This window comes from Aptenodytes patagonicus, chromosome 1, assembly GCF_965638725.1.
Source record: "Aptenodytes patagonicus chromosome 1, bAptPat1.pri.cur, whole genome shotgun sequence".
Taxonomy (NCBI): Eukaryota; Metazoa; Chordata; class Aves; order Sphenisciformes; family Spheniscidae; genus Aptenodytes; species Aptenodytes patagonicus.
In genome coordinates, this window is record NC_134949.1 from 96,020,765 (window position 1) to 96,035,092 (window position 14,328).

General features: G+C 37.8%; 1 protein-coding gene across 2 annotated transcripts in view; it reads right to left on the reverse strand.

The window, feature by feature from the left end:
- Window positions 1–14,328, reverse strand: part of ABI3BP (ABI family member 3 binding protein) — a 166,269-nt gene that overhangs the window by 82,389 nt on the left and 69,552 nt on the right. For both annotated transcript variants that reach the window (XM_076349815.1, XM_076349805.1), the window contains exons 13-19: window positions 12,188–12,253; window positions 11,600–11,674; window positions 8,199–8,267; window positions 6,538–6,603; window positions 6,090–6,155; window positions 4,365–4,439; window positions 1,096–1,170 (exon numbers count right to left, since the gene is read on the reverse strand). In XM_076349815.1, coding sequence (XP_076205930.1) covers window positions 1,096–1,170; window positions 4,365–4,439; window positions 6,090–6,155; window positions 6,538–6,603; window positions 8,199–8,267; window positions 11,600–11,674; window positions 12,188–12,253 — 492 coding nt within the window. The remainder of the gene's footprint in view (window positions 1–1,095; window positions 1,171–4,364; window positions 4,440–6,089; window positions 6,156–6,537; window positions 6,604–8,198; window positions 8,268–11,599; window positions 11,675–12,187; window positions 12,254–14,328) is intronic.

Below are 14,328 nucleotides of genomic sequence, written 5' to 3' on the forward strand. Positions count from 1 at the left end.
AGAATCAGTGAAACAAAGCATAATTGAGGTTGGAAGGGGCATCCAGTATGCTAGATGCTGAAAAAAAATCCATCAAATGAATATTCACAGTGCAAACAACTTGAAACAGCATGAAGTTGTATAAAATTTTCAGCTGTAGAAAGAAAGAAGCCATTGCATTCGCAGAGAGACAAGAAAACTGTCAGAATCATGAATATTAACCTAACCACACTATATATGTGTTCTGTAACACATGAACTGTTGAGAGGCTTTAGAATTTATCCTAAAACCTGAAATAAAAGATGCCGAAGAGTAAGTCTTCACAACCAGATGCCAGTAAAAGAAAATATATTGATGCTTGTCTGAGAAATTATATTAGACATTAAGAAAACATCATAATAATTCACCCAGTTCCACTTTACTTGAGTCAAATATAATAGGTTGCAAAGGTATTTGAACAGTTACTGTAAAAAAACCAAACCAAACAAATACCATGTTCAGCTTGAACCTGTCAAATCACCCGTTATCACAATAAATATTTCTGTAATCATAATTTTGAAGCAAAAGATTTTAGGGAAATTACACTGCACAAATAGAGTATTATGAGTGACAAAAGTACTGTTATTTATTTATTTATTTATTTAGAATAACTATCCACTGGTGGCTGCTGGTAGTTATACTGATTTCAGGGAATCTGTTGATATGGCACTTTTGCAAAATCAGGACAGCTGAATCGGGGCAGGGCTCAATATTGATGTAAATTGGTAATTATAGTATGAGTAAATTCATGTTCAACCAAAGTACAAATAAACAATGATAATCTGAGTCATCTCTGTCCTTAAAACTTCCAGAAAAATTATAATTTGTGTGTAATATGAAATTACCAAAAACATAAGATATAACTGTAATACTCCACTATTCTGTGTCATGATAATCCTAAAAGCCTACTATTTCAACGTTGTTATCCCAAATGCAGCAATATACCACCTTCTTCCTGCAATAACATTAACCCCAAGGTAAAGAAATGTAAATTAACAATACAACCAAAAGTACAAGGACATTTCTTGTGAGAATTCCTAACACTAATGAAACTACATTTTCAAGAAATGTCATTACCAGATTTTGTTGATGGCATTTCTGGAATAGCAAACGTTGTGGATCTTGAAGAAATAGGCTGTGTTTCATCAGAAGCTGAAAAGAGAATCTGAGTTTTAAAAGTTGCAGTGGCATTAAAGCAACTAAAATACCACAGTACCTAGCTGGCAGAAGCTATTCTGTAAAACGAAACAATGATACAATTAAAAATCAAGACAGTAAATGGCCTGAGAGTCAGCTGTAGGATGACTGACAGAAGAACAACCAAGCTGATGTCTCCTATGGTATGGATACAACATGAGTTCTATCAGAGTGGTATTCTCATATCTATTACATTTCCAAGACACAGAATTTGTATCCTTTTGAAGAGCTTAGGTAGAGAAAGTTTCAAATAAGAACTAAACCTACATAAAATTGCTTACAGTAATATATGAGTATGTTCCTCAGTTATTCAGTCTGAGCGGAATACTTTCTACTTGCCAATAAAAAGAAGCAGTTGACATGAAAGCATTGCACAAGAAAACTGACAGACGCATTTTGTTCAAAGATGATGACTTGTGGTCTTACGACAGTCCAGGGCAGTGATGAGAAAGTGGAAACTATAATACAAGTATGTGCTATTTACCTATTGCTATACATGCGGTTACCAGGTAAGAAAAAGATGTTGATCAAAGCTGGTCTCTGGGAAGCTAACAAAACAGCTAACAAAACAGCAAAAGTCTTGAGATACTGAGGCAGACAGTCTTCACACAGGTGGTATCAAAACACTTTCCTGAACACAGTCAACAAATTCATATTTTGCCCAGGGATCAGATTTTCCCTGCAACTGCCACAAAGGTACTTTGATATAAACAGGATTATTGAGAAAGACCATCCTTTGGTGGAAAATGGCTTAAAAACTTCTTTATGTTTTTATGACAATATTTTAATGAAAACACAAACGCAAAAATATCAGATTCTATCAGATCACTAAGACCACCATTTCTGTTAGAAAAATTATGCAGCCGGCATGAAAGAAACATGGTCTATTTCTATGGGCAGTGGTATATGAGAAACTGAAGAGTAGGTGCTCTTGATGATAAGAACGCTCATGACTGATTGAAGTCCAAGGACAAGTAATAAGAAATCTAAGTAGCCCGATTCTTTACATCAAGAGAGGATGCTGTGGTAGTTCTGAGAGAACATGCTGCAGAGAGCAGTAAAGCCACACTTGACTAGCTGCCAAAAGTTTTCCACCTAATGAAGATAGTTTGATTTGACTGAAATGACCTTGGATAAAATAGAGTTCTTAACTTTAAAAGGGAACAAAAATATCGCATTCATGCAGAGGCAGGATAACGGTCAGTACTACCCATGGAGCATTAACACAGCTGCATCATGTTTGTGTTCAGTGTGAATTCTGTAATAGATAAAAGCTAAGACTTTTCTAAATTTATCTGTGATGAGAAACTGAAAGAACACTGATCAAAGTTTAACAAATAACACTAGGGAAAACATGAATAGTGTATGTATGTTGTAATAAAATAATCTCCAGATGACAAAAAAAGTTAATGATCATTGACCCAATTCCACTTCACTGTTGTCAGATGCAACAGGTTTGAAAGGTGCTTGAATAGTTATTGTAATAGAGAAATATGTCATTTTCGTGTGTTAGGATTTTAGATCACATTGCCTTTCACAGATACATTTCTAACAAATTCACTTTTTCTGTAGCTATGTTTACTAAGTTGCACTTAACCAACACAGCAACAAATGCAAGAAGCTGCCCATTTAGTAAGTTTTAGAATTATTAAAATGAAAAATCATTAGCGCCGAGCTGGAATGTATAACTTGAAAGGACAAAGAAAAATATACAGCTGTTTTACATTGAAGGCTTCAAGGTCTGATACACCACTGCCTTGTACCTTGGGCAGCTACTCATCCCTGCACACAATGGATAACCAACCAAACTGATTTCAGAGCAATTCAGCCACCTGTTCTACTAATTCTACACCAACAAAATAAGAGTACAAAAGTGCAAATGAGTGGAAAACCCAGGCCTGAATTAATTTTACATTATTTGAGATTTATATTCTACTTAAACATCCTGACCAGAGAAACACAGCCTTAATATTCTCAAAGTATTTTACAGTTTATACCACCCAGCACTTTTGAACCTGTGCACTTAAAATTAAGGACCAAATCCTTCCTAAGACTCCTAATATTGTGTCTGTATGTTTAGCAGATGTGGAGCATCCACAATCCTATGTTTCCATGTAATCTATGCGTGTTCAACAATTCTATAAATAAAGGTATTTCAAACAGGTCATAAGACATGCATCTTTGACACACAAGCATTGTATAGCACTTATGTAAGTGCATTCAAAAAGGTTAATGCTCATTGCCCTTACAATACTGAACACCACTTGCAAACATATATCAAGAGGAGATGAAGAAGTAGCTTCAAGTAATTTTTCACTCAGAAGCCAGCTTTGTACATGCTTGCTTTGTTGTCTCAGCATAGTATACTGCAGAATCAAGACAACTGATATTAAAGTTGGTCCCCAGAAAGAGAATGATGTTTGGTATAATGATGTAATAAAATATCACTTGCGTAAATCATCCTAGCATGAACAGCAACACAGATGAGAACCTCACAGCAACCCTCTATTTTTTTATGACCACATTCTGGGAAAAATCTCATGCTTAAATACAAATGCACATATTCTGCCTAAAAAACTATGTTCTCTGTAAATACACAGGAAGAAATAATAAATTATTAGCAAAATAACTGTAAAAATATTTTTAAATACTAAAATGCTGTACTGCAGCAGTCTTTTGAATATTAGAGACTACTTTAAAAAGTTATAACAGGAAACAAATGTTCAACCAACAAATCTCTTTAAAAAGTGCTTACTAGCTAAAGACAAAACATTTCCTCCCCAAAGGATAATTGTTATACTGACAACGCAAAATTCATCAAAGCTCAACAATTTCCTCTCATCTGCTAAATTCAGCCCCACTCTCTGCCTGCCCCCCCCCCCAACCCTTCAGTAATATGATACTACCCTGAAATAGCCAGATCATATCAGGATCACTTACTGTTAGAGGCTAGCAGTACTGCTAGAGAGTTCTAGAGGCTAGAACTGCTGGACACTGGCAATTATTACAAATAGCATGAAGCCTTAATGAACAAATGAAAGACCATTGCAGGCAACATTAAAAAGCCAGGACAAATAACAAACATTGGAATAGTACTACTTAAATATCAAGAAAGATCAAGGATTGGAAATAAAACAAATGTCATTTACCAGTCTCTTGCTCTGACAATATTGCAGATGTAGATGTTTGGGGAGTGGAAGTAACATGAAGAAAGTCATGTGAGTCTGGAAAAAAACATTGTGACTTATTATTTAAAAGATACATGAACCATCACACCACGGCATCACTGCAACCATGGACTCGATGGTTTAGTGTCCGAATAATAAGGAACTGAAGAAACATAGAAATATATTCTGCAAAATGAGCAAAATTTTAAAAAGACAGAGGTTAATATGCAAAGATGTATAAAAACAGATAAATTTGATGCAAAAATTGAAATGGAACGTCACAAGTAGAATGGAAAAAAATTCCCATGAGGTTAGTAGGAATGTAAGACTGAAAAAGCTCAAGAACACTGGGCAAAGGGAGGCAAAGAGAAAGCAAATTTACAAGATGATGATACTGAAAAAAATCCAATTAAAAAAAAAAGAACATAAAAAGTGATCCAGACAACATCACCAGACATGGGAAGAGAAAGAAATATCCTTAGGCCAGCCAAATTTATATATTTTGTTATAATTACAAGTATCTGATTTCTCCACTGTAAAAAAAAGAAAGCGAAGAAAAGTCCTTTAGTAATGCAAGGCAAGAAATGTAAGTTCCCTGGAAAAGACCCTGAAGTGCATGACATATCTCAGCTGATATGAAAGCAAGACTGCTACAGACAAAAGTGCCACAACAACATTGCAAGACAATGTGGTTCATTACACTTTTAACTTGCACTCGATTTCAGGTCTGTAGGCTTACCAGCCTGCTCATGTATTGCTTTGTTAGCTCATGGGCCAAAAAATACTGCCAGGCCACACGACTGGGCTTGTATACCTGCCAATGTGAAAGAAGCTATCTCTATGAGCATCTCCACCCGTTGTCACCAAGTGCCATATCCAATGCCTTAAGTAAATATGGCTTTTCGTGTACAGCCATTTCATTTCTACACTTACGCTTCACCCCAGCGTAGGCCCAAGAGAAATAACAGTTCAGCTAAAAGCACAACAGTATCTCTTGGGACGATTCCCGTCCTGCATCGTTACCAGATCTGCAAGAAATATCGTTACCAGATTAGGTCACCAGCATGGCCAGGCGCCAAAGGCTGCCGGTGTTTTGAACCTTGAAGAAACACGCTGTGATTCACTGAAAGCTGAAAAGAGGCATCGTTCTTAAAACTCTAACATGACCTCAAAAGCAGTAGTAGAGCAGAGCAGTCCCACTTCCAGGTGATGGCAACGTAAAGGTGTGGGCAGATGACAACCAGCTGCCTTGAAAGTCAGTGGTGAAGCAACCCATAGCTGCACCCTTGGCCCAGGACACCCTGGTGGGCAGCTGAACTGCAGTGCTGTCCTCTTGTGCCAGCCCAGCCGGGATTTGCTTCCTAAGAACACTGTCGTATTTGAATGTGTCAGAGAAAGGAAGACCCGCTACCAAAACGCAAAGAAGCAGGGGAATGGCAGCTGAAGGCAAGGTGTGATAATGCGTTCTCTACACAAGCTGTCACTCAGTCCCCGCAGAAAACACTCGTCGGCAATGGAAAAAGCATGGGATCAAACAACAGAATCGCAGAACAAGTTGGCGAGTGCTTCGGCAAGCCAAGCTGCACCAACAAGTCTTCATACTCTCCATGGAAGATGACAAGGATGCCAGGTGGTTTGGGGTGGGAGGCGTGATGGGGAGCGAGAGAGAAAGGGGAAAATGGAAAAAGAAGGGGTTTTGCCAGTTACCCATCACGGTTTGCTGGGTTGCCAGGGAGGAAGGAGCGGTGGGCTTCAGCCTTGGTCTTCGAGTAGCTAAGATCAAACACAAAAACCACCTTCAGGTCCTCAGACAGGCTGTTGTCGCACGGGTGGTATCAAGACAGAGCTATAAACACAGAGATGTGGCCCTGCTCGGGGCAGGCTTCCATGTCACAGCATCACTCCCCGTAGTAGCATGTTGCTAGCTTTCAACTGGCATAGGTAGCCCAAGGTAACAGAGTAAACCTAGAAGTGGAACCCCAAAAAGGGCAGCAGAAAGCTTACAAATGGAGCAATTTCTAATAAGGAGCCATAAGGGGCCAACCGCATCATGGACCCACTTTTCAGGACATCAAAGCATCTGAACAGGCTCATCGCTGCAGAGAAAAGCATTGCCAAAGTAATCAACATAGGAAGGGAATCACTGGCTATTTACCTATCACAGTCCTTGTGGTTTCCAGTGAAGCAGACGAGGTGGATTCCAGGTCCGGACTCTGCGTTGCTACGGTCAGACATGGAAATGGTCTTGAGATATCCACACAGTCTTGCCACGGCAGTACAAGCAGCACCGGCTCACAACACCCCAGAGGTCTGTATTTAGGGCAACACATGCCTTTTCCTGGCAGTATCTTGTGACTGATCAAATCAGCAGGCAACCGTCTTGCCGTGGTTGAAACTAACACAATGCTCTTAGAAACTCAGTACCTAAATGGCTCTCCATCAGTAGAAAAACGGCTAAAGGACTACTTCACCAAAGCGCTCCCTACATTTCCTTGAAAGATACCTAAAAAACAGTTGTTGCGGACTGAACATGGGAGCCAAGAGACCCACCTTTGGATTCAGAATTCAAGATCTGATCTCACTTTTCTCTAGAATCAACCAAGTCCTTCATTCTATGGGTCAGAAATCTCAGTCCCTGGCACTAATAAACCACAGTGACTCTGTACGGAAATGCTTGCAAACAAGTGACCAAAGGCAATTTTTCTGCAGAATTCTAGCACATCTTAGAATCATAGAATCATAGAATCATTGAGGTTGGAAAAGACCTCTAAGATCATCGAGTCCAACCATCGACCCAACACCACCATGCCCACTAAACCATGTCCCTAAGCACCTCATCTACTCGTCTTTTAAATACCTCCAGGGATGGGGACTCAACCACTTCCCTGGGCAGCCTGTTCCAATGTTTAACCACTCTTTCAGTAAAGAAATTTTTCCTCACATCCAATCTAAACCTCCCCTGGCGCAACTTGAGGCCATTCAACCACTTACACTTGTACAGTCCATCATCCCATTGTACACTGAAGAACAAGTAACTTCACTAAAGTGACTTCCTCATACTCTCTTATCCTAATTTTGCACAGAGAAAATGCACAACCTAATACATAAACCAGTGTAAAATCTAGTCTACGTGTACTCATTTGCACTGTGCATCTTTGCTACACCGTGGGCTTGACTCCAGATCTAAGGGAGACAAGACTGTTGGTGACAGTTTTCAAACACGCACAAAGATGAAGAAGTTGGTGGTTATAAGGAAATGGTGCCTAGTGATTTCTGTGGGATTTTTTGAGTTTCCCAACCTTTGGAAATTGAAACCCTTCTGTTCAGGTCCCTTCTACGTGAACCTTTTCTAGCAACATTCAATGACTCACTAACCAAATCAGTAACTGGCATTTTCCCATGGTTAAAAACTCATGGGGTATTCTTAAGAACAGCAGCTAAAGCTTTTTCCACCTATGGAGAAGCTTTTGCATCCAATGTACAAAGTGACCAAATTTGACATGTTAGCACTTATTTAACCATTCCAAATAACAGGCCTCCATATATATATACAATCCTTCACAAAAAAATGGAACACAACCCCACAGGACAATCTAGCTAATCATTTACAAACATAAGAAAAATTAATCTTATCATTCCAACATTTCATTTTAAATTTCTCAAATGTTGCAGCAGATACACCTGGTCTCTCTCTCTCCAGTTACACATTCATACAGAGCAAGTCGGAATAAACCCTCCATTTAGCAAAGCATTGCTGTGTCTTTTGAGAGACTGCCTAGATGTCAGGAGAACTACAATGAAGAGAGATATCATTACCAGCTGAGATTGGTGGCATTTCTGGCATGCCAGATGTTGTGGATCTTGAAGAAAGAGGCTTCCTTTCACCTAAGTCCGAAAAGATAGTCTTGTGTTAAAAGGCTTAGTTGCCTCAGAGCTACTATGGATAGCACAGGACTCAGCAGACAAATGTTGCATTGTTAAAATGGAAGCACAGGAAATTTGCTTGCAAATCAGCTAGGCATTACTGTGTCTCACAAACTGTTAGGCTGGTGTGGAAGTCAATGTGGAAACCACGTGACCTAATTATTCATACCAATGGGAATTCTTATTACTACTTAATAATCTTAGCACATTAAGAATTGCAGGTAGTAAGAAAACACCTTTGATCCAGAAAACAGTCAGTGGGCCAGCCAATATAAAGCTAGTCAAAACAACCTTTTCACAGAAACATTACACAGAAATATATGTTAAGCACTTAATTCCCTCTCACAGTTAAGTTCTCTCAGCACAGGAAAAAAAAAAAACAAACCAAAGCTGAGAAAGGCAGGTCCACAGCTTGGAACCTCAATAATGAGAAAACCAAACCAAACCCAACCAATTAAAGGGAACCCCCCTCTATGGTCCCGATCCTCCATCTACAAAGATGAATGATGAGTGCAGATGAGAATCTAGTTAATGGCAGCAATAAGTGGTATGAATTACTGGGATGGTGACAACTAAAGCAATGCAAAGCTTTGAAAAATAGCAGCAAGGATAAAAATGAGAAGACAACCTTTACAACTAAAGTCATCTTATCAATTTCACCCAGTGCCGTTCCTAACAACTGAGGTTCTGTAGTAATTATGGGCATGGATATTTCCGACTCAGTAGTATCTCTAGCTGCAGAAAAAAAAAATGTAAATACACCTGAGAAATAACTTCATGTAAATAAATTAAGAAGGAAGATTTGTGGGAGAGCAATTTTACCTTCCACTGCTCTGCAGAGTATTATTTTTTATTATTAATTTATTTACAAAATGAACCCTTTTTTTCCTAAGTATTTTAAATACCCTCACTAACTACTTAGCTGAAGATGTTATTCTAGTTTTCCCATGTGTGCAAATGTTCACAAAGAGTTTGAAAAACAATCTATATATATTTTTACATGCATTTGCCTTAAATAGCACCTGAAAAAACAGCTCTACAACATATAGCACATCTTTCCATGAAGTTAAGAATTCAGAAAATTTAGGAAAAATTGTTATTTCAGGAGATTAAGGTCTCTCAGTACAACTTCATTAAGTCACTTAGCTCTGTGCAGTTTCTCAATTTCGGCCAATTTTTTTCAGTCAGATTTGGGGCCAGGTATCCCATATAACAGAATGAACTAATTTGATTTAAAATCATGGCCTGGGAGTAGGATGCTTTATAGAACAGGGCAGCAAAACCGAACTCTTGAAAACTGTACTGGGATGCCAAGAACCAGTAGGTTATACAGCACAGAACTTAATAAACTACAGCTGCATTGCTCAGAGTAAGTCTTGGGCAATGAACTGCTTTCCTTTCCCCTCCACCTCCTCCTACCCCTTCCCCATTGCCCTCACCTCTTACGTACACACTTGTTCATGATCAAGCAATGCTTAAAAAGCTTAAGCATCCTCACATATCAAAGGCTACAGGAAAAACAACAACCTATCTCCAAAGCTGTAACTCAAAGTATAGCTTAGTTAGAAAGGTCTGGCTTGAGATGTGTTTACTTTCTTATTTTAAGACAATACATAGGAAAAATCACAGCAAAATGTATGTGGACATTGAAAAACAGACAGAAAGGAAGAAAACAATCTTATCACTAAAAAGTATCATATCTTACTTGACTGTAACAGTCTTAAGCCTTGCAAAATTTAAATCTTTTCTTGACACACCCATTTGATCGATATTGCATTATTCAGGCTCTGTAAGCTAGTTGCAGTCTTGCTTTAAACCTGTGCTGTGCCTGATCCCAGGAATTAGGATGCTTGTTATAGGATTTGAAAAACTAATACATAGGGCAACACCCAATGCAAGCACTATGGAATAACTGTCTGAAACCATCAACATGGAAGCAGTAGTAAACTTTCCAGCACCAACCAGCCTAACATAAGGGTACGCTTCTGAAATAATATTACTATAATCTACCAGTGTCTGGTATTTCTGAAGCTGTAAAAGTTTAGGGAGTAGAAGTAACATGAAGGAAGTCATGTGAAGCTGGAAAGTAAAAACAAAAATCATGCTGTATTGTTTTGAAGTGACAAGAACCATCATGCAACAGCATCATATTATGAGCTGAAGAAACTTCTAGGTAGTATTTAACACATTATATTCTGCAGAAAGGCAGACTCTGAGATGTACAATAACCAATTAAGTACGAATTGAAAACAATTTCCAAAAACATGCATTTATGCACAGACACATAATGCAATTAATGACCAAATTGTTAGCAGAATTGTACAAGAAGAAGTTGAACTATAGAGTTAAAAAGGAGAAATACAAGGCCGCTCAAAAAAGGAGAACAAACTATGAATAAAAATTAGCAAACTGGGACTGCATGGAATTTTTGTCTAGAATTCCAAGGATCAAGAAGGAGGATATCCTGGTGCTGAAACTGGAGAAGTAAAAAGGATGACAAAGCAGAAACTGTACCAAATGAAAGATATAAACTGTCTTTTGTCAGACGTGAATGGCTGACAGTTGCAATCAATCTCCCCTTTAGTAATGAACTTCCTTCAAAAATTAATTTCTTCCAAAAATATATGCATCAGTCATTACACTATTAGCATGCTAATGAAGTGAAATCTTTCCAACCGGCTCTCATTTTACTACTTTTTTTTTTCTTCTTTTGGATAACTGTCAGTGGCCCCTAGTAAATAACTAGCTCTTACAAACTCATCTATAAAATAAGAGAAACACATCATAGAAATTTTATAAGGACCAACTAGCCAGTGTCTGAATCTTCAATGACGTGTTTTTATAGGGCCAGTTTTGAAATCTGGCCATACTTTAGAAGTATGTCTATGTTTATACAGAAAGGCTAAAAGAAGAGCTACATTTTCAAAAGGTGTTGGAATTTCTGCAGTTTCCATTCATTTATTAGGACTCTGAGTACTTCAGCAAATCAGGATATTCCGCTTACAAAACTCAGGCGTGCACAGGCCTATTTAAATTTAGTATTTACTGTAAGTCCAATTTAATTTTAAAGCTAAGAATGACATGCTGTAGCCAAATATGAAAAAATCTCCAAACTACTAGCTCAATATTTCATATAAAAAGTCATAAAGTAACCTGCTATTTGATACAGCACTTTCATACCTGCAGTTATTCTTCATTTATGTCAAACTGAACAAACTATTGAATGAGAGGCACTATGTCTCCTCTGAAAATTCCTAACTGTCAAGAGGATTAATCTTATGAGAAATCATTACCAGATCTGGTTGGTTGCAATTCTGTGGTACCAGATGTTTTGGATCCTGAAGAAACAGGCTGTGTTTCCTCAAAAGCTGAAAAAAGAATCTGAGCTTAAAATGCTGAGACCTGTGACTTAATGGATTAGCATCAAATAGCTTAGTGAAGGCTGTGCAATCCCAGATGATGCTAATGCAAAGCTAAGCAAGATGGCAGACGGCCTGAAAGTGAGAGGTGAGATAACTGTGTCATGACAATAGGAGATGATGGCTTGCAATACAGTCTTCTGGCCTTGAAATTTGAGTTCCACATGCCCAAAAATTCTTATCAGCAAGGAATTTTATCTTATCACATTTTCTGGGATAAGAGCTGTAGCTATACAAAAAGAAATAATCTAACGATGAGATACGACAACACTGTCTTTAAGCAGTTTTTAAGCCAGTAACAAATACATTTTTCAGCTGGTTACACAGCCACAAGAATGGTGAATAAGCAGCTCTGTGAGTGTTGGTAGCCAAAATTCTAAAGCAAATCTTAAAATTACCATTTGCAGATCTACATGATGCTAAGATAATGGAAAAAAATCATGGAAATAATCTGCTGATTACCCATCTCCGTCTCTCTGGTTTCTGCAGAAGGTAGAGATACAGATTTCAAGGCTGGACTCTGAGTAGCTAAAAGCAAACATGAAAAAAGTTTTATGACACTGAGACAGACACTCTCCTTGCAAGTGGTACAAAATCTAATTTTAACTGTAACTAGCAAGTTTTTGTTTGGTTTGAAGGACCTTTTTTTCCTATTAAATTTTACCCCATTCAAACTTTGGCATACATTATCTAATCAGGCTGAATCCATATTACTTAGGTTTTTCTTCACAGCAAAGCAGCTACAACCCAAACACAATACATTTGATCTTCACAGCACTCTCAGGTCTGCATAAACTGGTTACTATTACATTATGTGTAACTATTTTAAAAGGAGGTGTAATGGGAAAAGACAAAAAGTAGCACAATGAAGTCAATGAAATAATCATGAAAGTTTGTAAACAGCACCTTTTATCTGTTATGCTGTAATGAAGACAATTACAAAGATCTTATGGTTATTTCACTTTGAAGTATGGATAACCTCAAGTCTGCTTTAATGAAAACAGGGAATCAAGGTGGAATTGGGCATTCTTACCTAAAGGCCATCATGAATGATTTTCTACCATGTGTCTGTTTTGCACTACTGTCCTGCTTCTAAGAAACAGATCCTATCCAATTGTGTGTACAGGCCAATAAGTACCATTCTTTCCAGTAAACTTATCTGCACCAGTCACTTATGCACGTTTAGGTTATAATATATTTGAAAGAGAAAATTTCCTTCTGTACTTTTAATTGGTCTTTATCAAGATGAGGTTTTTTGAAAAGCAGTTATACCAGAATTTTAAAATTAAACTTCTCTGCTTGAGATTGAGAAAAACATTCAACTAGGTGTAGGGTTCATTTTTAATGTAGGCAATATGAATATAAGCCAAAAAGTGAACAGACTTTTATTTCATATATTGGATCTGCTTTCCCATTTACTTTCAATCCAGCTTATCACATTAGCAAATATGATCCCGGGTTACTATCCTGATATATTTGCACTCAGCAGTTGGACCAGATGATCGTTGTAGGTCCCTTCCAACTGGAACTATTCTATTCTATTCTATATTTATAGAGAATAAAATAATACCAACAAAAGCAGCATGATTCACAGCTTTTGGCAAAAGCTTCCATTATTCCATTAACATACAGTAAGAACTACGAGAGATCTCCCAAAGGCATCAGAACATTGAAGGCATGTTAACAAAGCTATCTTTTCAGAAAGGTTTGAATTAAAAATATACTGACCACACAGAAAGTTTATAAAACAAAGGAGCTGTCTCCCGCCAGTACAATCAAGACAGAAAAATAAAGAAAAAAAGTCTTCAGGGGAACTAGGGCAGAATACAGGTCACACGCTCTTAAACCTCAGAAACTAAATTTTGCTTTCTTTGCTGATTTTATGGCAGCAGGTGATCAAAGCATGCAGAGGCACAGTGCAGAGAAATCTCCTCTGTACCCCTCATGCCCCTCGCTCTCACAGAATATCTTTGACTTCAGCATTGACTTCATGGGGAGCACAGACGCTCCAGCTGACCCAATGGCTGGGCCCAGCCTTACATAACTAAATCCTACTTTTGCTAAGTGGAACTATTAGGCAGGAATGGAAGACATGAGAACGAAACCAGAATAAATACTTGAATGAAACATGTATTTTTCCTCAACTTTTGTTATTATTTTACCTTTACCACTGAGACAAACATAGGTTATTATTCACCAGCAGAAAGGAAAAATACTTCCCATCCTTAATAATTTTCAGGTTTTCAGCTACATATATAACAAATAGGTTCCTAAATCACCAAACGTCCCTCTCTCCAATGCTGCCTCTAACTGTATTTAACCAAACTTCTTTCACTACAGTGAAAACAAATATGTATCCCCATCCCCTCAAACATATCTGGAAAAAAGCTGTCAAAAGTTGTAGCAAATTAAGAACAAAATGTGAAGACCATTTTCATGTTCCTGAGAATTTGGTTCAAATATGCATTTCAAGAAGTAAGAGCTGTTCCTGGAAATGATTTTAAAATCTGGCAGACTGCATTAAGCAAAAGTATGCCATCGGAATAAACCAGCACTATTATATGATAACTTCTTGACTAATGCTTAGTGAAATATAAATCCAT